Source organism: Sphaeramia orbicularis, chromosome 13 (genome assembly GCF_902148855.1).
Source record: "Sphaeramia orbicularis chromosome 13, fSphaOr1.1, whole genome shotgun sequence".
Taxonomy (NCBI): domain Eukaryota; kingdom Metazoa; phylum Chordata; class Actinopteri; order Kurtiformes; family Apogonidae; genus Sphaeramia; species Sphaeramia orbicularis.
This window is the reverse complement of record NC_043969.1, coordinates 17929997-17955477: the sequence shown is the minus strand read 5'-3', so window position 1 is coordinate 17955477 and position 25481 is coordinate 17929997. Positions and strand designations below refer to the sequence as shown.

The window sequence follows — 25481 nt, the reverse complement described above, 5'->3', positions numbered from 1 at the left end:
CCCCCCACACCACCACCACATTTCTAACTCTAATTGTAGTCTAAATTATAGTACATACGGTAACTCAAGCCCACTGTCGATACTGGTAAACTTGTGTTGTGATGACATAAAGCATGATTATTTTGTACTTTTATCTGTTTTTCCAAATTGCAAAGGAAAAAAAAATTGACAGCTTTGTATTTCTACCCTATAGTAGTGTAAAATGTAAACATCCTAGACTAGAAAGCAGGACCTTACTGATTTAATCACCTTAAATGTACAGCGTAAAAACAGATTGGGCAAAAATGAAGTGAAATTTGCAAGAGAGTAGAAAGAGAGTAGAAAGAAGTGATAGTATATATGGCAATATACAATAACCCAAGGTTACTGTACACACTAGTAAACCTGTTGTGACGAAGGAAAGAAGCCAGGTAGCACCATAATTTTGTAACCCTTTTTCCAAACTGTAACAGAAACAAATGACTGGATATTGACAGTACTGAACTGTAGAATATACAGTTTGGCTGTATATTAATGTATAATGTAAACATCCCAGGCCAAAAAAGAAAAGACTTACTGATTTACTGGCCTTGAAAACACATTCTGAGGAAAACCAGCGTAGGAAGGAAGGATGGATAAACAGATTAGGCAAAAATGATATGAAATTTGCAATAGATGAGGGGAAATGATAGTGTATATGGTAATACACAATACCTCAAGGTTACTGTAGATACCAGTCAACCGGTTGTGTTGTGATGCAGGAAAGAAGCAGGGCAGGATGACGATTTTATAGCCCTTTTCCCAAAATGTAACAGAAACAAATGTCTGGATATTGACAGTACTGAACTGTAGAATATAGAGTTTGACTGTATATTAATGCAAAATGTAAACATCCCAGACCTAAAAGAAAGGACTTACTGATTTACTGGCCTTGAAAGCACATTCTGAGGAAAAACAGTGTATGAAGGAAGGTTGGATAAAAGGATTAGGCAAAAATGAAGTGAAGTTTGCCAGAGAAATGAGAAGTGTTTGTGCTGAATAAGAAGAGTCTGAGGAGGAGGAGGAGGAAGGGGGGGAGCCGGTGCGGTGCTGAGGTCTGCTGTTGTGCCCTGTGTGAGCTGTCTCTGGGCTGGGATAGAAGCCTCCGCCAGCCTCCCTCTGGACTGCATTAGGCATGGCGCTCAGATAATACACTGCTGGGGAGGAAGAAGAGGGGGGAAAGACGAGGAGGAGGAGGAGGAGGAGGAGAGCTGGGGGTGGTAGACAAAGGGAGGGCAGAGCATGGGAGAGTTCTCTTCTGATTTGAATACCACTGAAACCAAACAAGAAGAAATAATCGGATAAACAAAACTCTCCTAGAAACCGCCGGCTGTAAAAATTTCACTCTTATTGTGACCAGTTGTGGAGTCGACTGCAGATGGCTGACAAAGTTAATCTTTCCTTTTTTAAGATTTGTGCAACAACAAGCAAGATCTCTTCAGGAAACAAATGTGTCGACAAACAATTGAAATTTCTGCAATTGCTTTTAACCTCTCTGTATATTAGTTTTGAAGAATTGAACTGAGACCGTGCTTACTTTTCAGTATCTCTGCTGAATATTTACTGGCTTAAGGTTTGCTATCATGTTTCAGAGGGACGTTAACAAAACACCATAACTGTCACATTAAAGTCAGCGTGATGCAGATATATAGCACATTAGCCATTTGCTCATTTTCTCTTTTTGATTCTTTATTTAATCAATGTTACATTTAACATAAATAAACATTTTTATGAACAAAAGGCACACAGTTCAAATATAAACAAAGAGAACATCTGTACAGTTTTTCTCAATAAAACATGTCTGCTGTCTCTAAGCGAGAGCGTTCCAGGATTGATGAGCTTCAGAGAGTTCAGTTCTGTTGACAAAACGCTACACTGTTGCGGCAGCGTAGTCTCAGTGTGAAACTGTACACTCTTCAATCCCCCACGAGAAACCGAAGTGGTGGGGCGCAAAGGCAAACACGCCAACTGGAGCAGCACTGGCGTCATGCGAAACTTTCTGCCTGGAGGTTTATGTGGATGTCCATTGAAAAGTCTGGTTGAAGAGGCCACAAGATTCATGTCCACTAAATTAAAAGACTCAAACACGCAGCACATACAGTTAGAAAAAAAAAATGTACGGGCCAGAGGCTGGGTGAACACTCAAGTAAGATTTTTGTCAGAGATCGAAGGGTTGAAGGGGACAGTTGTTCTACAAAAGAGTGGAAGCCACTAATTGGTTGCTTGCTGCTTCCTCAGAGTAATCCAACCACTTGGTCATTCACAGTACTGGCAGGACGCGACTGTCTACAGCAGTGTGGACAAACGGTGAATCCTGATGGGGAACTGACTCTATACGGCTGTGTATGTAGGTACCAAGTCAAAATGACAGGGGGACTAGATCTGTTTTTTCAGATCAGTAAAGTAGATTAAATCCTCCTGTGTCTAATGATCACCACTCGGCTCCTGTTTATCCTGGATAGCGAAGACCGACGTATGAGTCCAGTCAAGCATGTTGTGTCTGCAGCTGTTGCCAGTTGTCATCCACCTTTGAACACTGGATGAAACAGGTGTTGTCCTTTGTTAGTCCAGTTTTGTCCAGTTCAGTCTGGTCGGGACCAGTCTGCTGTTCCTTGCAGCGGTCTAATCTGGTTAGATCCCGATGCCTGCAGACCTGGATCACATGCCATTTGCCATCTTTGTCTTACACTTTGTTTTAAGCCATTTAAAGCACTACATGGGTGAAGTTTAATTTATTTGACAAAGCGATTCCAACATTTCATAAGGTGATAAATCATGGTATTGTAAATTTCAGTTTTTAGTCTAAACTTTGTTCTTTTTCATGTTCTGTGACAAACTCCACCCATTTGGCACCTTAATAAACTAAAACAAACTATTTGCAAACACTCGTCGTCCCAAGTCTGATTAGACGGCAACTGTGCTGGGTACCTCCTCATAGTGAATTATGAAGTAGGGGTAGCTCTGGTCGTCATTAAAGATGACATAGATCTGGGGATCCACCCAGTTGTCCACGCAAGAGTCATAAAGGTCACTGGAGGGGTCGCGGGGGTTAATGGGTGGAGGTCGCCGCATGGAAGGATTTCCTACTGTAAACCTGCACAAAGACACAGAAAACAGAATGGTGAGCTCATAAATTGTATGGTTTAAAATATTTATATTCTTGGGTAGGTGAACTGAATTATCATTTTGGCTCTTTAGCATTGTCTGAGTTTGTCTGACAAATAGTTTTTCCACTTTTTATAAGTAAAAATGCAGAAAACAGATTTTCATTCAGCTCGGCAATCTGAAGTCTGAAGAATAATTTAGCATCTTCGAGTGAGAGCTGCTCTAAATTTTATGACAACAAGGCTGCTGCTCATGTATGTATTTTAGAGCACCGTAAATAATATACGCATATGCTGAAAGTGCATAAAATGAATGAACTGTAAGTATATGAAATGAACCGGTGCATTGTAACCAGTTTGTTTGTCCTTCCTTAAATATTAATGTCAACCTCACAAGACCTGTAATCCATCAATCTCCATGCTTCTTTCTCAGGGGTAATAAATAATACACTTTAAAATAAGAACATTTTCAGCTACAGAGACAGCAGGTAGAGACATAAGCGTCTGCCTGCCAGATATAGCTTCAGACACAAGAAGACAGATAACTTCTTTATTGGTCTGTATCCCTCCTCAAGTCTGGAAGCAATGTCTCAGTCTGCACCGTGGCATAGATTGAACCCAGGTTTAGGTTGGGGAGGGCGTGCAGTGTGGTTCCTAACAAAGGCTTTTTTTTTTTTGCCACCGCACCATCCTCTGGGCACACCACAGACTGCCTGCTGCAGCTTAAAAAAACTGGTGATGAATGATGGCTTCAGCCAAATCAGCTGTTTTACATGTGTGGCTCCAAATTTGACTTGCATTTTAGAGAAAAATGACGACTGAATGATGGTTTATGGAAAAGAACCTCTGGTTTTCCATGATACAAATGAATAGTGATGTGTTGTGTAAATTTAATTTGAAAGCACTTAAGAGTGAAGGAGCAAAAGGTCAGAGGAGATATTTTGCACAGAGGTACAAGCACTGATGGGACGACTGGCATCAAACACACCAAAACACATTTAGGCACAGCAAAACATCCAACCTTAACTGGACAAAGGCACATAAGGCCTTAATTTAGCATTTACCAACATAATGGCGCTTCCAAAAGCATTTCATGAATCATACATGGTGCTCCAGTTGAAATTTACCAGTGAAACAAGGCTTATACAAAAAAAAAAAAAAAAACAGCAAGAAATTAATCTGACTGCTTAAAAACTAAACCATTAAAGCTGAATATTATATACATAAAATGACTGAGTGACATAAAATTATTTTTAAAAAAGTGTTTTACTATTTCCTGTGTACTGGAGTTATTATATCCTAATATTTAGTTGTATTAGGTTATAAATTGATATAATGTAAATCTATGAGCAGCTTATTAAATCTACAAAAATATGCATAAACAGAAGGTTTCAGATGCTTAAAATAGGCAACTTATTTTTCTTTTATAAAACTGTCTGAAAATTATTGCAAGTCTGAACATGTGAAAAATCCCAACCATGATAAGAAACAACAAATAATCTTTTTTTTACAAACTGCAGTACACATACCTGCCAGTGAGGACTTTGGCCAGGAACATGCAGTGGACACCTTTGGGCGAGCGCTTGGAGAAGTTGTGGGAGTAGACTGCCTTGCGGGCAAAGTAGGAGCCCTGGCCAAACATCGTTGCATGTTTTCCACAGACCCTTGGGTCGAAGTTGTGCTTGCAGATGCCTTCCACCACGTCGGCTGAGGTGCCGTGAAAAAGGTGGCGCTCGCTCAGCAGTCGGTCCATTTCTGACATACGCCGTGACATGTATTCCTTCTTCCTGTTTGGGCAAAGAGAGACAGAAAACATGAGGTGGATGTGCCTGAGAAATAAACAGTGAAGTATTACCTTTCTACCTTGCTCCTTGTTATGTCTTCATTATGTCTGATGCCCTTGCAGGTAATGAATTAAAAATTATCTATGAGCAGTTATCTTATTTCAGTAACCTTGTTTACTCTCGACCCTGTAAGAATGCTGAGCCTAATCCAGTCTTGAGCAACACAAGAGAGCAGCGAGTTTGATGTGAGCGGATCAATCAGGCATGCAGAGGCAAAAGCGTTGAGGCTGTGACCGCGGCATGACCTCCTTTGACCCCACAGCTCACCAACTGACACAGACTGACACTGCACGCATCCAAGCATGAGGACATGCACGCATAAAAACACCCTTCAATTTACAACCATCCCATTTTAGAAAAAAAAAAAGCCCCATGATGTGTCTTACTCTGACAGAGGCAGCTCAGCTTTGTTCAACAGCAGTAACCAACCATTCACAAAGTAACACACAGACGCACAAACAGGCAGTTACAGCTTCCCTGTCATAACCCGTGTATGGGAAGATAAAAAAAAACTCAACCGACATTCAGAGGGGGCATCATTTTCCCTGCAACACATGCACAAACACACTAACCCATTGTCACTCATTGTGAAAGCGTGTGGTATCCATCAGTGTGGGAGTGTTTAACTGTCACAGCTGATAGGACCTGCTCTAACCACAGCGGTTAGCCCTCTCTGTTCACGACAGGAACATCACCGCCACCAAGCATCTCTCGATCCGCTGAGTTCACACACCATCACCGAGTATTTCTCACGAAGTCTTACACAGCTGGTCCCATTTGCCCTATTTTCTCACTTTCCTTCCTCTTCTCATATTGTTTTGCATCCATCCTGTGTTTGCAGTTACACTGTGCGTCTGTGTGTGTTACCAGCATAACTCACAAACAGATGCATCAATCTTTATGAAGCTCATATTAACTGACTAAAGACATGATTAGATTTTAATGCATCTTAACAATAAATATTAAAGTAAAAGAACACAAATATATACAGTGAGACATGGGTATGTTTCCCCAGTGGAACTTTTACATCCCCTCTCATATGTGTTCCATTAAGTCATGTTTTTAGTTCTTGGTTCTGTCTGCACGTACACATGCAGCTGAGTTTATATATTCTTGAGGTCACTGACAGAAATCTGGATAAAAACTATTAACAATACAAACATGTGCCAAAACAGCAAAATATGCACAAATAGAACAAACAATAGTGATATAGAGCACAAAACCACACTGCATCAATATTTCTGCACAACTACAGCGCCATTTTCACTTCAAAGTGCAAAAAAAAGATTTTATTTTTTTGTCTGTACGCTACCAAATGTCGTTAGATGTTTAGACTGAGTTAATAAATAGAACAAAATACATCCAACCTTTAAAACTGTTCCATTACCATGACATCAGCTTCAGAACAATCATCTAGTGAGTTAAGTGTCAACCACAAATGGGCTAAAATCATATGTCACAACTGCACCACAGAAAGTTTAAGGGGAAAAAAATACATGACAAAACAACAAAGATGCTCAAATATGGAAACAATCATTTCTAATTTTGACTGAATTTTTTCCATTCTTACTCTGTTTTAGAACACATGGTGTCATTAGAAATGTTTACAATTACTGGAAATGATCTAGTGGTGACATTAACAGATAGTATCTAAAATGAAAAAGTGTTTTAAAATCAAACCCTTCAGCGACTGCTCTCTCTGCACAACTCACCTCTTGTACTTTTCCCACAGGAAGGGGTTCTGCACTCGGAGGATCTTGATGATCCTGAACTTTGTCTCCGACACAGTCTTGTGGAACAGGCTGTACACTGTCCGGTAGCTGCGGTCGTCACGGGACACTGGCACCTGAAGGAAGTCTTGGCTCATCGCCATGGGCAACCACGTTTCAGGGAAAAGGCTGGGAGGGTTTGTCGTCGTCGGCGAGAGAGGATGAGACGCTGACAGGTCCATAGATGAGGAGGAAGAGGAGCAGGGGAGTGGAGAAGACAGGCCCCCCAAAGTCCTAAAGACAAAGAGGAACACAGGTATTAGATACTTGACTGAAGGAAACATTTGGAGGCACCTTAATGTAATGAGCAAGCACTGTAATTCAGTTTTACATGCACCAATGTGTGGAGATAGAAATATAGTATATGCTTTAAACAAAATTAAACACATATAAGTAATCTGTTAAAAACTGTAGTGTTTTTATTTAATGGATCCCCAAGTTTTTAATCATCTACAAACGACTCAATAAATGTAAATCAATGCAGAATTTAGCATCTACTGTTTGGTAAATTACATTTTCATAAGGCTACTTCATGAATATTAATTTGGATTTAAAAAGGACATAAGAAATACTGACATAATACTTAGTTATTAGTTTAAAGTTAAGGTTTTTGAAGGAATTACCTGTACAAAATTCATTTACATTATATTCGCTCCTGAACATGTATTCATTTGCAGCCCATTCTCGTTCATTTATATTAAAGCAACAAATATTCAAAAAAGAATAACAAAAAAAGAAATAAATAACCATAGAAATTAATTATATTTCCCTTGATAAAGCCCTCCTTCTGATCTGTTTCTTAGGCCCCTGCCCATCCCTACTGTGGGTCAGAAGTAGCAGGTCTGTTCATTTTAACAATGGAAAAAAAAAAAAAAAAACACCATCCACCTGCACTGAGTCACAACCCAGTGCCTCCGGTTCCTCTGCTCTGCCCTTGTTCCCACATGTTACCAATTAAAGCTGTGATTTAACGTAAAGTAAAACCTCCGTCTGCTCAGATGAACTGACATGTGCGTGCTTCTAAAACTGTAATCCACCAACTGTGGACAGGGCTGCGCTGCAAAGTGGAGCAGCTCCACAGCAGCCATCAACCGTCACCGACCAAACAAAACAGCAGGACCGTGCGAAAATGAAACCCAGACACCAAACAAGACAGCAGGGAGGCAGAGAAAGAGACAGGAACGAGAGCAACAAAGTGTTGTTGGCGTTGGTGGTGGTGGGGGGGATAAAATGCCAATTGCTGAGCTGTCATGGATGTGCTGAAAAACTATTGTGCCTGGCATTTGAGTCAATAACAGTGTTCGGCTGTCAAGTTGTCGCTCTCTAAGTGTAAATGCTGTTAGCCCGATCAGACATAAGTGTGCATGTGTGTGTGCTGTCAAGACACTACGATCAGTGTGACTCTGAGTCGGTGCGACAGTTTTTCTCTTCTCTCTCTTTCTCCCCCTTTTATCTTGTCTGTCCGGTCTCGATCTCTCGCCGCAATCGATGTCTCTATTCCCCATGAGCTTTGAAGAGATCACAGTGCGCCTGCTGCTGAAAACAAGTGTGAAATGAAAAGGCACAGATAACAAGAGAGTGATGGGTGGAAGAGAAGGAGGTACAAAAGAGGCAAAGAATGAAGAGAAGGAAGATTAGGACAGATAACAAGGGACGCATGGGAGGAGGAAAGAGACGTCTGAAAATAACATCATCAGGAAAGTGAGATGACAGAGGGAAAGAGAAAGCGCGAGGTGGGGAGGCAGTGAGGGAGAGTGCCAATCAAGTTAATGACCTCAACCTCTAAGCCAGGCACAGATTGTTCCTGATACATGCTTGCAAACATGTTGTGATCAGTTGGGAGGACACTGCATTGATAAACATTAATTCCTGGAATCTTACATTAAACCATGGCCCGCCTCTGAACTGTTAATATTTCTTTCCTCATAGGGACCTCCTTGTTTGAGTACTAATAATTCAGATCTTTGTACACTGTGATTAATACAACACACACACACACACACAAACACACACACACGCACACACAACAAACAGATGGAAAAGTCCCAGGAACAAATTCCTTGTTCCAAATTCCAGCTCCCCGCAGTCACGTTTCACACTCCTTCACTCACCAGCTCTCCTTTGTTGTTCAGCCAGTCTGGAAACCATTTAGACCTCTCTGTCTCTCACTTCCTCCATTGTATTCTCAATCTCACTCTGTCTCTTTCTTCCTCATTCCTTCTCCGTCTCCTGCCTCCCTCCTAATTTTCTCTCCCTTTTCCTCCATCTCCTGCGCTCCATTTTGTCTCTTCTTGACTGTCAGGGCTTGTTAGAACAGCGTGTTCTAGTGCTCGCTCTGTGTGGGACACTGGCAGGACAACGCTACAGCCAGCCTGCTCTGCAGAGGAAGTGAAAAATCCTCCAAATGGGGTGAGATGACTCCACTTGTTTCCAATCTGGTATCACTTTGTTTCAGGAATATCGCAGGAGTGAGTACTTTGAGGAAAAACAACTGACTGCTGTAAAGAAATGGTGGCTGATTCGTGGAAAATTCTGTTATCAGTAAATACTATCACCAGATTACCTTACAGGTTCTGGTGTTTTCACTGTTTACTCTCCCTTCTCCCCCCTCTCCCTCTCTCTCTCTTTCTCTGTATGTCTTCCTCCCTCTCATCTGTTCTGGTTCGCCTCATTATCTTATTTTCCGTCTGCCTGATTAAGGCCTTGCTGGAAAAGCTCAGGCTCACTTCTTTCTGCACAGGACAGCTTCTGTGTCCCGGTGACTCTGTTAGATCTGCCAAGTTACAAAAAAACAAAAAAAACCTGAGCTGGACTGAGTGTTAGTACAAGTTTCAAGTTCTGCCCAGTCTGCCAATGGACCAAAATAGACTAAAGGTGATTCTGGTGTTTGAAGGCTTTTGTCAATTCAGCCTTGACCATGACATCAGCATTGTGTTCCATCATGTAAGTGCAAACCTTTCAACAAACATGGACTCAGGATGCTCAGAAACCACAGTGAGATCTGTGTAAAGCACATCAAAGAGCCTGCTTTGTGTCCTTGTACGTGCATCTGAGAATGTGTCAACACACATTTTCTATTAAAAAAAACAAATCAAATATGAACAGATTGATGGGCTGGTGACTATAGCCATGACTGATCAGTCTCAGATACAACATACATCTGATTCTGTTACAAGCCTTAGCCACACACTGGTTTACAACATGTGCTCTGCTACACACATGCTAACGTGTCTGTTTCTTCACCATGAGTGAGATTATTAAAGGTGACTTTCCAAGTCAAATGAACATCACATGTTTCGGTTGTGGTGCCAGGCTGCTAAACTGAGCCGTGAGTAATTGTTCAGTTGCTACAACTTTGTGTTGATGAACTCATTTTCATTTGTACTTAATTACTAACAAGGCAAAATACGTTCTGTCCTTTTACATGGGGAACTTTGTTTTGAAATTTGTTTGAGTTGGAGTGAGAGAAAGTCTGGTAACCTGAGACAGAATTATAGAAAGTGTAAATGTTATTTTATATTCTGTGTTTTAGAATGTGTTGAAGAAAATGTACAGTTCTTGCATGCTGTCATTTATATTACTAATAAATAAAAAAACTAACATTAGATTTGGCTAAAATATAAACTGAAAAATAAAACTTTAAACAAAAACACTTGGCCAAGGAAAGTGCATTTGGTGCACCTGTAATTTAAAATGAAGAACACTGTTCTAATAGTCAGTGTGATCTCATATTGGAAATACTCAATGTTCTCAAACAAGGTTGTGGTCTGAGTGATAAACATCATGACTCTGGACAAAGCATTCTGTACTGACTGAAATGGCAAATAGGGGATTGAAACAGAGACACAGATAGACTCTTAATCAAACAAATGACCTCTACCTCTGAGATGAGGACTGACTGTTCCTGCTAAAACACATTAGGAGTAATTATCAGCTTTTCTGAACCCTCATACTCAGTGTTTCCTCATCCTTGGACAAAAGGTTCCCATGCTGATCCAAAATCATTTTCCTGTTGGTCAGTTCGACCAGTGGAAAAAAAAAAACAAAAAAAACATCGGTTAATTGTTTTTACTCACTGTAGATGTGGCGTAAGAATGACCGAGGACATGAACATGGGTCGCTTCTTGATCTGACGTCTGAACCCAAAGACGGCGTTCTGCTGGAAGCCCTCCCTGATGTTGAGGATATACTGGTTCTGGAGCGTAATGAATCGCACCTCCTTGAGCCCTCTGGCACTCGCCTCCTCTATCAGCTTCACCACTGGCTGTGGAGGTAAAGAAGAATGACAGGCAGTGTGAAAATACAGCAAAAACATGTGCTCTCTGTTATTTCTACTGTGACAAAAGCATCCATGGGCTCCAGCTCCTCCGAATGAAGTGTGATAGACTTTATAGATAAAAAATAATAAAACGTGTGATCTTGAAACCCAGAAATGACAGAAATCAGTCAATCTTTATTTATTTAAGGGAGTAAGTTACAATTGGGTGAGGACAGCTCTGTCACAAAGGGATTTTAAGTGTGTGTGAGTGTGTGTGTGTGTGTGTGTGTGTGTGTTCATCGATCTCATCACAGCGGCTAGACAATTGATTGGTGTGGGCAGAGTTAATGTGTCTGACTTTGCTTTGTCATGCACGCAAAACAAATGCACATGAACAAATCGAGCGCCTCACCTCAGAGTATTCCCTCCAGCCAAAATTGTCTCTGCAGTAGTACTTCCACACTGTGTGACAGTTAGGGGCGGGGTTTGGACTCGTGGTAGGTGTAGCAAGAGGGCTGGGAGGAGTGGTCAGTCGACGGATGTGGTCAAACTCCAGGTCACACACTCGCATTGCCCCGAAATCCAGGGAAAACACTCGGCCCCTGAAACACACAGGATGCATGGTCAGACATTGTGAATAAATTGCAACCTGGAAAATGAAACCCACTACAGATTTACGAGGGCAGGTACCATGTGGCTATGGCACAGCGACCCTGTTGTTAGATGGTCACGGTTTACTTTTCAATCAGTAACCGCATGGCTGCTCATGCAATCGCTGACAGAAACCTAAATTACACAAGTTTCCTGGAGCAAAACGACCAAAACTCTAATTGCTTACTTAATGAGTCACTTTGCATGTCATCTTTAGTGTCATGACTTACATGTCACATGTGATCACATACTGATAAAAACAGCCACGCACTTTTAAAACAAATGAAAGCACAAATGTTACTGCAATGTCATTACCAGCTGTTTAATTGTTAAAACATATCCTCAGTGACTTTGTATGAACTGCAATGACATAATAGTGACAATGTTATATAAGAATTCCTGGGGGGTGAACTCTTGGATCAGCTCAACATGGACTGTAAACTTTTGTGATTTCATTGCCCGGAGTTCAGTTGTGAAACAATAACTCATTCATTGTGTTGTCCAAGGACACAGACGGTTGGTAAAACATGTCACACTACACTCGCTTTGTGCTTAAAGGTGTCAAAATGCCTTCTGCTATTAACACAAGACAATATGTATGTGAGATATCAGTAAAGAAACAGTGAAAAGATGCATGAATCATGCGAATACAACCTCCCTTAACCCTGCTCTGTCTCGGCAAGCATCAAACCCGTTATGTGTGTGCATCAGTCTCTCTACATTAGTCCTCCATACGGCCTCTGGCAAATCCTTTCTGGGTCAGACATAGCACTCACATAAGTGTGGGCATCGCACATGGCACGCTATTACACGGACAACAGACAGACAGCAGCATGCATACACAGTACATACACACAAGGATACCAGGTTTGCAAGAGATGCACATGGCAAAACACGCATACAGCCTGACAGTGTTAATGGGCTCATTGATTTTTTGCAGGAAATTAATTGGATCTAATGTCAAAGGTCAGACCTGGGTGATTGTGTGTCTGTCTGGAAGTGTATGTGTGTGAAGAACCAGGGCTTGTGTGTCTCAGGTTTGCTCTCAATAAAGCTTGTGAATTAATCGTCTTTACACATTTCCCATGCTGATCACAAAGGAGTTGTGCGGGAATGTGTGAACCTGATGAATTGTTAGACAAACAGCCCGAAGAAGTGAAACCTCATATTATAATTGGTGTGCTATTACGATTAAGTATTAAGTTTCATCTACTGGAATTGTTGTTACTGGTCACTGAGGTTATGCACAAACAGTTTCACTGAAGAGGGTGATAATGAGTACTGCACAGTCATGTGTGTAAAACATGCTGATAAAACACTAATGACATCGATGCTATTTAGAGTCACTGATTCTGGTAAGTCATGATGTGAGGAAGTGAAATAGGAATCAAGTCAGTGAGCACATGCAGAAACAAAACAGTAACTGAGGAATGAGTCAGTGGTTATCAGATCGCCAGATTACCAAAGCAGATACGATGCAGAAGGAGTTTTTGTTTTCTTAAGTATTCAGGGATTTGAGTAAGACAAGCAGGTTTTGATTTCATACTGGAGAAAACACAAAAGATCATTTGAATATGACAGATAAAACAGAGAAAAAGGACACAGTGTGATGGGAAAAGGCACTACAACAAAAGACTGAGATACAGAAGGATAAAAAAAAAAAGCAAATAAAGCTCAAGTGCGGCAGAGACAAACTGGCAACTAAAACTAAACTTACTTTATTTTACCTCTGGTCTGAACGCACTCTTCTGTACACTCTGTGTTTACTGATTTTGTGTTTCTTTGTTCTGTCATTTCTGTTTTTCCTTGTTCCAATTTCACTGTGTGTGTGTGTTTTTCCACACACTTCTGTTCTCTGTATTTTCTGTCTGAATAAGAAAGCACAGAGGCTGCACCTGCATGGCCCTCCCATGCTCTTTCTTTTTACTGCCTCTGTGTTTCAGTACAGACAGTTTCTGCCTATAACATTGTGTTATGATGACAAGAGCTTCTGTGTCTTATGATGCCCCTGCCGCACACACGCAGCCTCAGCTTTTATTATTATGAGGAAGTTAAATGAACTTTGTCCATTTTCAGTCAGCCTCCCCACCTCAGTGATTATCGCTTTGTCACAGCCCTCCACAAACACACACACACACACACACACACACACACACACACATACATACATACAGGTCAGTCAATGCTTTTCAATGCCTTTCACAGACTCTTTCCCTCCTTTGCTCCCAGACTAGTTTGCACTGTTCTAAAAATAAAATTCCAGCGGTTAAATTAAGTGCACTGAAATTCAGTGCTTTCATTGTAGAAGCCAATCAAAAGATGGAAAGAGACACAAGACACGCCTACTCTGGCACGATCGACGCTCAAGACCTGGCTTGAAATGTCAGGCTGCTCTGAAATTGCGCAAAGGTAGACTCAAGATAGGAAAGGTCACCTGATAATTCATATTAAAGAGCGTGTTTGGAGTGGTCTGTTTTATTTTTATAGGACAAACAGGAGTGGGAAATCTTTTGCAAATGTAAGTGGAAGGGTTACGTTTGCCAAAGGTGGAAGAAACAACCTCTTGTGCAAAGCAACGCATCATCAAACCTGTTCTGTGCTTAGTGCAGGTGGCTCCCAGGTGTGAATGTGTGGATCAGTGTTAAAAAGTGAAGCAGGGTGTTGCTGGAAAAAGAGAAAGCCTGCTCAGCAAAACCTTTACCCCGGATAAATAAAGGTTAAGAAAACTCCTGCACTGTCAAAATGGCTTTTAATCCCCAACACTGCAGATAGCACACACACACACACACCTTAGAACTTTCTCACGGCTGCACACATGAGGACCCGCATACCAGCATCAGTCATGCTATTGTGCACGTCACAGACCAGGAAAAAAAAAAAATACCACGAACACTCATACACACACACACACACACACATTTTTTCGACACATTCATGTACATACACGCAATCCTCATCCAGTTACGCCTAGATAAGTCAGTCAGTCAAGCAAATCTGCTGACGAAGGCTTCTTTTACACACACACCTTGATGTCATGGGATCATTTAATTTCCTTTATTACATTGCAGTTATCTGTTTGTCTCATTTGGATGTGCTTTTCGCTCTAAAGGCTGTGGGTTACGTAAAGCCGACCACACATACACGTAGATAGAAGGAAAACATGCTCAGCATCGACGCCTGCTTGTCCTGGACTGTTCCTAAGAGAGTGTGTCCTGCTCTACACTGGATCATTAAGCTCATAGTTCAGGGTGTCCTCTCTCAGTCCTTTGGCGCTCTCTTTGGAAATTTACACCAGCCTAGGGTACAAAATGTGAGAGAAGAGGTGGCAGTGTGTGTGTGTGTGTGTGTGTGTGTGGGGTGGGGGGTAGAAAGATACATGAGTTTGACTTGAAAAATTACACAATGAAAAGGAGGTGGTAGAAAGAAGAGAAGAAAAACACTGGGTGAAACAGGAAAGAGGATACTGCAGGCCTCACTGCTTTTACACACATATTTCTTGTAAAAAAAAAAAAAAAAAATCTTGAAAATTAAGTAAACAGGTATAAATGCAGGTAAAATGATGTTCAAAAGGATAAGCGAAAGGAACACAGATACAGGAAGATACAACAACAAACCATTATAGAGGAAGAGGGAAGTGAGGTGGAGGGATGAGTGGATAAGAGGCTAAAGGCAGACTCTGAGTAAGCAGAGGCAAGCGACCCAGACCTCGCCCCACTGATTCATGCCATGGGTTGTCTGACACGTAATAGACAAACACACACACACACACACACACACACACACACATTCAGTCTGATTATCCGACGGCGTTTCTGTTCGCACACAATACGACACACGCAAACAGGCTCTCACAGACACAACCAGCTTTTATTCTGTCTGAATCGTGACATAAAACACTGTGAGGTAACATGGAATCCCCGACGATATCAATGCACACACACACAGACACACACAGACACACACACACAAACGCACACACACGCCTCGGTGTCAGGTCGCTCTGCCCTTGGTGCTCGGTGACTCTTTATGTCTTTTAATGACAAGCATGGCTTTCAACACCTGGCCGACAAAAGAGTTGATCGTATTTCTCCTTCTCACGCGCACATCAAAACCAGGTACTTAGTTACAGTTACAAAAATCACTACTGTGTTTTTAAGTTCCAACATTTCCCCTCACCTACACATTAGATTTATTGTCAAATGATGGGAAATCAACAAAACATATGTTGTTTTTTTCCACATACTCTACGACTCACTCACACAGAGCGAGTGTTAAATCTGTTAACAAATGACTGGACAATATTAGATGACTGTAGTGTAACTTTTAGAAGCGATGACTGTGACATTCCTCCTTACTGCTGAGTTCATGACTAAGGCGGATTAGTCGGACTTCCATTCCTCCTTATCATATGGATGGGATTAACCTGCGCTATGGATCATACACACATGGGAACTGCTCAGCACTGAACACATACACAACAATACAATAGACTGTACAGCACATAATCAGATGCAGGCATGCAGAATTCTCATACATTTTCTTTTCTGTCCAAACGCACACACAAGACGCAGCAGAAGGCAAAACAGGCCTGTGTTGCCATACCGACAGTAGAGCTTGTTAAGTCATCTGCCGCTCTTTAGATCGCTAACGATGTTATCATTTGGCTGTGGTAACCACGGTGATGCCTTCACCCTTGTGTGTACTTGGGTGCTTGAAAAGACAAGCAGGATTCTGTCTCCAAAGAAAAGTATCAAAAGAGCTCTCACACACACCCAGAACAACACAAAGCTTTGAGTAAATGACTGAACGACCAAAACGGTTTACGGACTGTCGTCAGAGAATCACTGGATGACCTGCTCATCTCCAGGAACCCTGAAACAACACTGAGTTAAGAAAGTGTCAGCATGATCACTGAACTAAGCTACAATAAAACTGAAACCAAGATTATAGCTGGCTAAAAAATTATCTTGTTTTTATCAGTGGATGATTTTTTTCTGTCCACATGAATTCAAGACAAAAAAGTCTGATAGTTTCTTTTACTAAAACTATGTAATTAATGACATACCCACAGTGAATTTATTTCATTAAAAAAAAAAAAAGACGGCATATATTGAGACTTTTTTTGAAAATTCCAGAAAGCAAACAATAAAACAGCATTTTAAAAAATTAAAATAAATAAATAAAATAATCTAGTTCTAACTCACACACAGGGCACATGTTTTCACTCCTGACCTGTGATGTTAATACTACAATAGAAGAGGTACAAAGCATAGAATTTTCTATGAGGAACCAGCCTGTGTTTGCTTCCTGTAGATAAATGGTTAAACATGCGTGAGTTAAAAACCAGTGAGTCCAGGGGTGTTGGTTGCCATTTGTCAGATAAGTCATCTGTTTCTGGAATGAGAACGTTTTGCGTCAGTGTTTTCACTCAACCCCTTTATCTAGCAGCAAAGCTTGTTTTGGGATAAGGTTTTTTTTTCTGAGAAAAAACTTAAAAACACTGACAAATATATTCTGACAAAATACAAATGTGTGTTTTAACTAAATGCTCAGAGCTCAATGCAAACTGAGACAAGGTTCGACACCTTTTTACTATGAGGAGACAACCCAAAAAACCCTATATACAATGATATATAAATATACTGCCTTGATTATTCTGACACTTGTAGTTTCTACTGCAGTTTCTATCAAGTGAGCCAGATGGTCCTGTCTGAAGGTATGAGAGCGCAGCACACTCAAAGGGCCTCTGAAGAATTTGGGTTGACACCACCAGGTGCATATCCTGTTTGTGGAGCAATATACACTTTGCATAGAGTTTCAGTTGAAAACATGAGTCAACAGCTCAGATGTGCACACATACAAATATCTGTACACACACACACACACACACACACAAACTCGTATATCTGTCCGTCTACAAACACACATGGCCGCTCAAAGGCCGCAGTAATTCACAATTATCTAATGATGTGATCAGGACTGTGGATCACTAAGTGTGCACACAGACTGAAATAATAAACTGATACAAATGACAAGGCTGGTGAATGATGGAAATTTCCGAATTACATAAACCAGTTTAAAAACAAATTTGGAGGGGAGTACTGAAAAATTGACTGATTTGTTGTAATGTTGGAAAATTTAACACTTTTATGATCAAGAAGAGTCACTTACTAAGGAAAAACAGTGTGTGATAAACATAAACTCTGGATAAAACTCAACAAGTGATTAGATAAACAATAAAATAATCTACAAACTAAAAACAGATCAAAATGTCTAAAAGTGCTTGGGCGGCATATTAAAACTTTACTTGCCTTTTAAACACGTCTATGCCTTAATCAAACAACTGCTTCAGGCAATACAAGACCATGTCGTCTGTAATCCACATTTCTGCAAATGTATACTTTAGAGACTGAAAAATGTATTTACTATAGCTATTTATTTAACAATATATGATCTAGTTGGAGATGTGAGCCACAAAACTTGAGTTCATGGGATGAGACATAAGCTACAGGTTAAGACTCTGACACAGTTAATGTCATTGGTTGGGACAACAGCAATCCCTTAACAAAACATTTTTTTAAAAATAAGGTCAGTGGTTGATTTTGTTGGTCTCATTGTATGCGTATGCTGGTGTGTGTGGATGTGCATGCGTACAGTAGTTTCACAGGAAGCAGCCCATGCTCCTTTATGTCACCCCGGTGGTGCTTGCCAAGTGCTTGCATGTGTGAGTGTATCTATGTGGGTGTGTGAGAGAGTGAAAGAGAGGTTTATCTCTGTCTGCTAAAAGGCGTGCGTGTGAGCAATGCAAGCCACTGAGCCTCTCTGTGCAGCCGATTCGTGTGAGCGTCTGCGTGCCAAGTGTGAGTGTACACAAGTGTGTGCGTGTCTGTGATCGGGGAAGGAGTGAAGCTGCCAAGCGCGTCTGTGTCAGTGACCGCACAAGGCAACTGAGGGTCATGGAAGTTCACAGCTTTTTGCCATGAGTGCTATAAAGTCTAGTTTGGACTGAGATCCAGCCAATCACAGGGCTGGCTTCAGGAGCAGGGAAATACAGGAAATAGATAACTAAAATCAGGTGGGAGATGAAAGGGCATGAAAGCTGATATGATAGCTCAAATAAAGACGCTCGGGTAAGAACAAGACACGTGAAGATCACTGAACATATCAAGGGGATAAAGAGACTAATACACACTCTCACATGTGCATAAATGAGCCATATTTACTGTATAGAGATCGGTCAAAGTAATGCTATTACAGGAACATTCACTTGGCTACAGTCCATCAGCCTCACATGTACTGAACAGCTGTAGCGATGAAGCTTTCAGTTTGTCACTGGTGGTGAAACCAAAGAGGAAGCTCAGGCTGAGGTTTACTGTTTCCAACACAGCAAACCAGAAGTGGCTTATCATCCACAGCAAGATGCCTTTCCACTTCTTGGCACCAGTGTTGCCATGTTGTTGCCATGTCCCAAACACGTATAATTTTACAACAGAGGAGCCCTTTCAGCAGTAACACTACAATGTAATGATGTGGGTGCCACAATGTCTAGTGTTTTTTGACTGTATTCTTACCCTGAAGTGGATTATTTAGACTTCAGCAGCTGAGGTAAAGTCTACACACATGGTTACTAAAATACTGTTCAGGGGTCATCAGGAGGAAATAAAATGTGGGAAATATTCCCACACAAAAATGCATGAAGTCAAATTTCAGTTCCTGTTTTGAATTGTTTGAACTGAAAGTGAATTGACCCATATGTACTGATCTAAAACAAAAATACAGAAATACTCTGTTGCTGCTTCCCTCCACAGTAACATCCTGGATCTAGGCAAACACAGCATATGCTGATGAGCCTGCAGGCTACAGTGAACATTAGTGTGATACTTACTGAAACTTGAGCCTGACTTGCTCATTGTCCGGGTTGCAGTACAGTCTCTCCAGTTGTTCCTGGGATTCATCTGCTATGCTCTGCCACGTCTGACTGCTACTCCTGCGGATCTGCCAGTGGTAGGGCAGTACGGTGTGGTGGTGGGCACAGTCGTTGCCATAAACACACTGTCCTTGGAGAAAATCCACACAAATGTCCACAGAGTCTGACTGGTGTGTGTGATACTGGAGCTGGGTGAGCAGCTCAAAAACCAGGTCCAGGGAGGCCTCCTCACTTTTATCCTGAAATAGAACTCTTTTGTCGGGCAGACAGGCCTGCAGGATGAGGGGATGGGGGTCCTGGACACCAGTGCAGTTTTTGACTGGAGGGCTTTTGGCCCCAGAGGTTAAGAGGTCATTGCTTTTGACGCTCCCCTCCTTGTGAGGAGCCTGGGGTGCAACTATGGGAGGTATATCCGTGCTGGGGGGGGTTATTGTTACTGTGCTCCCGGCCGCCCTGAGGCCAGGTTTCAGCTGGAAGCAGCGGCTGTCAGGGGTTGGGTCAGTGATCTTGGGTCGCTCCCCTCTTCGCTCTGTCTCTTCCAGCTCTGCAGTAGTATCAGCTATCTCCACATCACCGTCCCGGGCCATCAGCCCCGGTACCCTGGCGCCGGCAGAGGCACCGTCAGCAGTCCCCGGGTCTTTGAGACACACCTGATCCATACAGTTCTGTTTGACTACTGCAGCTGCGCACAGGTTCCCCGGAGTCCGACCGGCCTGGTTCCGGGGGACGAAGACCCCATCTCCAGAGACCAGCGTATCCGTGCTCAGTAAAGTGGTCAGAATAGGATCCTCCAGGGCGCGGTGGAGACATTTGGCGTCCAGTTTCCTCTGCTTCTTTTTGAAATACGGTTTCACCAGGGGTATTTTATCTGACAGTCCCACAATCTGGTTTTCTGTGAAGTCTTCCCCTTCACCCATATTTAAACTCATATCCAGGGGGATCCCAGTCGGCACACCGTCTGCGGATTTCTGGAGAATGTGCAAAGTTTTATCCATGATCCGCTCCTAAACCCCGACAGACCTGAGATAAGGAGAAAGAAAGAGAGAAAGAGGTAGTTATCAAAGATAACACCTATGATCCTATAATCTTAGTTTCCAATGTGAAGTCATCTTGGCGCATGAAGCGATGATTAATGGGTGCTTGGACAAGATATTATACCATAAAAAACCTGTGAAAACTTCTCTTTCCTTTCTTGGAAAGGAAAACCCTCGCCCTCTGTATGCTGAAACGAAACCTGTCTGCGACAAAACTAGTCTGATCACACAGTTATCCCACACACACTGCAGGAAGAACACAGACACAGCCACCATAACCATCCGGCTGCCAGGGACGCACTCAGAGCCCAGAATAAGAAGGAAAAGCAGGAGAACAGCTCTGCGTAGTTTACTGCAGCCTGGAGGCCAGTTCAACCAGAAAGACATACTGTTCTGAGAGGAACTAAGACACAGAGTTACTGAAGTGGATCAAATAAAGGAATCATCTGAAATGGGACAGTTTCAGTTTGTAATCGTGTCTCTTTGGTCTCTTACTAACGTCATGCCTGCAATTACAGCTGCGTCTCCAAGCAGGAGCGATAAAATCATGACTGTAACAAAACCTCTCTCTCTCTCGGGACTGTGTATTTTGATCACGGGAGTCCGATACGCGACCCCTGCCGTCTACGTGCCGTTTACACATCGCTGCCCGACCAACTTTGCACGTAGGCTTCAGCCGAGACACACACACACACACACACACACACACACACACACACACACACACACACACACACACACACACATCCGAGCCAATGCGGCGGAGCAACGACAATAGACCCACAGGGAGTCCCGGAGCTCCACCACCCCACGGCCGTACAGAACCTCCACCTCGGTTCCAGACTCCTCTCCAGTGGAGCCGGAGCTCCTGGGGGTGAACCGCAGTCTACAGCCCAGGGGGAGCCACTGCAGCAGCCTGCCAGGCACTGGGGGGTTGTTCTAGCGCAGCTTTCCTCCCACTGCCACGGAACACACTAACTAACACTCCGTACATTTGTCTGAGACCCGGACGACATGACCGTACCTGTGCGATAACGGCCGCCCCTCTCCCCCGGGTCTCGACACTCTTTGGTGGGTACAATCCAGTGCGTACATCGGCGGAGCGGATTATCCACTACGGAGATAGTAGTATCCGTGTCCGGACTAGACCACAGTCCGCTTGGGTTTGTCGTGTCCCTCTGCTGCCCCCGCCGCTCGCATGCTCTGACTCTATTTCATGTTGTCTGTCCGCCTCTTTGTATCCTTGTACCGGATAGAAAGGCGCAGAGAGGAGACCGACAAAGAGCCGAACACAGCTGTGACCGAACTCACTCTGCCTGCCGGCTGCTCCGCACACACAGGCCCCGCCCCGTAACCTGGTCAGGGGCGGGGCTTCACACTGGCGTCACAGGGAGAGAGAGAGAAGGGGAGAGAGAGAGAGAGAGAGAGAGAGAGAGAGAGAGAGAGAGAGGGAGAGTCCTGTCCCTTTTCAAATATTTTCTGGCAAGATGTCTGTTTTTTTATTTGTCAGAATATAATTTGTGAGTTTTCTTTTACTTATTCAAAAATATTGTTTGGTATATACTCATATAATCAACACAACACAATCAATTTAATTATATTTTTGACAAAATACCATATTCACAAATGTAAATTCTCAAATCTCAAACCTTCTTTTTTAATTCTTAAAATTGAGCTTACCCAGTATATCTCAAACATTCAACACTCTAAAAATAGAAAAAGCTATTAAAATCACTGATTTATGCGACAGATTTGAACTTTGTGTAATTTGATATATTTTCTTTCTTTCTTTCTTTTATTTGTTTACATGGTTTTTCCCCTGGCTATGTTCTGTTCTGTTCATGTCTTATTAGTATTTTAATATTGCATTGTACTTGTCATGTCATTATTGTACTTAATACAACATTAAATAAATGAATAAATATGTTGGGGGGAAAAAAAGAGAGAGAGAGAGAGAGAGAGAAAGAGAGGAACTTTCAACACATTTTATTTGGCTGATCACATATTGATAAAATAACTCCAGAAAAAAGATATATTATCAACCTTTCGATTATTTTTTGCCAAATTTCACATTCATTGCTCCAAATTTGCAAATCAACATCCAAACATTACTGTTCTCAGAGCCCTTTTTTCCAATTATGTAGACAATTTGAGGAACAGAATAAATTCTAAAGCAAATAAAATAAAAAAATAAAAAAAAGTCAAGTGTATAATCTTATTTAATTTGTATAATTTCTATTTATACCTCCAGCAATTTTTATATTTATTATTTATTTTTCCTAATGTTTTTACTTACATGTATTTCTATATATTTGTAATGTAAAATATTCTGTGAATTATGAAACTTTCTACCCTTGTTTGTTGTATACTATTATGTATATTTACTGATATACTGTTCAATGTTCATTGTTCAAAAAAAAACAAAAAAAAAAAACAAAAACATAACAGGATGCATTAGGGATGAATTTTTCATTATTATGCTCAGTTTTTGTGGGCGTAATTCTTAAATTTTGTCATAATTTGTGTTTCGGTTCACTTGTTTAGCTAAATGTTGATATTGTAATTAAAACAATGCAAAAAGAAAAAAAAGAGAGAGAGAGGGAGGGAGAGAGAGAGGGGTGTCTGGTGGTGATCAGAAGAAGCTGCAGGACGGAGGGTCTGCAGGGAAATGATGGAAAAACCTTGCATTCAGCATGTATTTAGAGAAAATACGAATACACACAATATAACCAATTATAATATACATAAGTATAGGCAAGATATGAAGATGTAGGTCACAGGTGCCAAACATGTGGCCCGGAAGCCAAATCCGGCCCGCCAAAGGGTTCAGTCCGGCCCTTGGGATGAATTTGTGAAAAGCAAAAATTAGAAAAGATATTAACAATCCTTTTAGTTCAGGTTCCACATTCAGACCAGTTCAATCTCAAGTGGGCAGGATTCAGTAAAATACTATGATAATAACATATAAATAATGACAACTCCCAATTTTTCTCTTTGTAAATATAAATATTTTCATGTATTTGCACTAAAACAAAGTATAATTTTGCAAAAACCTGAGCAAATATGCACAACCTGAAATGTCTTCAGAGAAGTACAATTTTAACAAGATTCTGTCTGTTATAAAATGTTTTGTGTGTTTGTAGATCCACTGTGATCTGCAAGCTATAATGTACACGTGTAAATGATAAACTGAGGCAGAATATTGTTTAAATTACACTTATTTTTTCAGTTTGTTCATGTTATTCACATCTTTTGAAAGGATAGTTTGTAGATGTAAACCTTTTCATAGGTAACTTTACTTTTTTCGCTCTAAAACACAGACAAAAGTTTGGAGTTGACATTATTTATATATTATTATGTTATTATTTTACTTGTTGGGCCCACTTCAGATCAAATTTAGCTGAATGTGGCCCCTGAACTAGAATAAGTTTGACACTCCTGATGTAGGTTGTACTAGAAAAGAAAAGGCCTGGACAGGGGTGTCACTCATTTTAGTTCAGGGGTCACATACAGCCCAATTTGATCTAAAGTTGGCTGGACCAGTAAAATGATAGCATAATAACATATAAATAATGTAAACTCCAAACTTGTCTCTGTATTTCATAAAGGAAAAAGTAAAATTTGCATTCTGAAAATTTTTACATCTACAAACTATCCTTTAAAAAATGGGATTAACGTGGCACCAATGGGCTGGGAACATGGGAACATACAGTATTGTGCAAATGTCCTGGGCCAACATTAGGTTTGTTGGTTTATGATTACATTACTCAGTCTCTGTATTAAGATACAATCTGGATACATAGGAAGTATGTATCCAGTATGTATTCTAAATAAATACATCAATCAATCAATGGACAGCATTAAAAACCAAAGTTTCAGGAAATAATTAGCTTCTATAAACCAAAGTTGTATCATTTACTGTGACCTCTATTTGCACTTAACATGTCTTTAGTACTTTAGTTCAGACATTTTGACATTTATTGTATACTTTATATTCTATTGTATACTCATGTTTGATGAAGGGCTGTGGCCCGAAACATCACTACTTGTGGTGAATAAAACATTTTGGGAGCTCGCAGGTTGTACAGACTTTATCTGATTCTTATATCAGGTTTCATTCAACACGTCAGATGTTTCTGTTTGTGCTGCTTCTTGTCATGGGGTCAGGGGTCATGCTAAATAGTGACTTTAACCTCTACAACCCCCGTAGTTCAATTTTGTGTGTCTCTTAAGTCTGTTTACATATTTCCTGTATTTTCTTGTATCTAAAGAAAAGAGACTGAAAAATAAATATGTATGCTCTTTTCAACCATGAAAAAACAACAAAACTAGAGAAGGACTAAGACTTTTGCACAATACTGTAGTTGTCTTTCTAATCTATGACAAATCTAATTTTTCATCTAGACAAAGATTTATTTAGCTTAATCCTCACAGACCAAAAGCTGGTTTTGTGGTGACTTTAAAATTAATTCTTCTCACCATCCCCAAGCTTTTTATTATCATTTATCATGGTATAATCCTCTGCATTTTGTATTTTTCTATGAAAATCAGGTATTTTCCCACATTTAATTTACTGATTATGTCGATGTTCATAAAAGCTCAGAGCAAATTCAAAAGTTATGATATGAAAAAAATAAAAAATAAACAGAAAAAAATGAAGAAAAGTATCATTTTCAGCATAATATATCATTCACTTAAAAGTACGGGAAACTTTTGTGACCAATTTTTCATCAGATCTGTTAAACCTCAGTCATAGCCTAAGTATCACGAATCCATAAGTCTTTCTGTGATTACTCACCTGAATCACTTGCATTACGGTGAACAATTTCGAAGTGCCATCCACCATAAACAAACCATGTGTTGACAAACAGAGCAA

At 41.0% G+C, this 25481-nt stretch overlaps 1 protein-coding gene across 1 annotated transcript; it reads right to left on the bottom strand.

Annotated features, from left to right (window-relative positions):
* Window positions 1–1686: 1686 nt before the first annotated feature.
* tiparp (TCDD-inducible poly(ADP-ribose) polymerase) lies at window positions 1687–21932 on the bottom strand. Its single transcript, XM_030151834.1, has 7 exons — window positions 21630–21932; window positions 19530–20591; window positions 11406–11595; window positions 10812–10999; window positions 6679–6969; window positions 4652–4909; window positions 1687–3112 (listed from the first exon to the last, which is right to left on the bottom strand). Exons 2-7 carry the CDS (start codon window positions 20564–20566, stop codon window positions 2923–2925), a joined length of 2154 nt encoding a protein of 717 aa, XP_030007694.1. The 5' UTR covers window positions 20567–20591; window positions 21630–21932; the 3' UTR covers window positions 1687–2922.
* Between the last annotated feature and the right edge of the window lie 3549 nt (window positions 21933–25481).

Bases quoted from the DNA above. Each gene is read 5' to 3' on its own strand.
- tiparp (XM_030151834.1), bottom strand. From the start codon at position 20,566: ATGGATAAAACTTTGCACATTCTCCAGAAATCCGCAGACGGTGTGCCG. The intron at 11,596-19,529 runs GTAAGTATCACA...TGTGTGTTTCAG, and splicing joins CAAGTCAGGCTCAAGTTTCA to GGGCCGAGTGTTTTCCCTGG. The intron at 4,910-6,678 runs GTGAGTTGTGCA...TTGCCCAAACAG, and splicing joins CTGTGGGAAAAGTACAAGAG to GAAGAAGGAATACATGTCAC.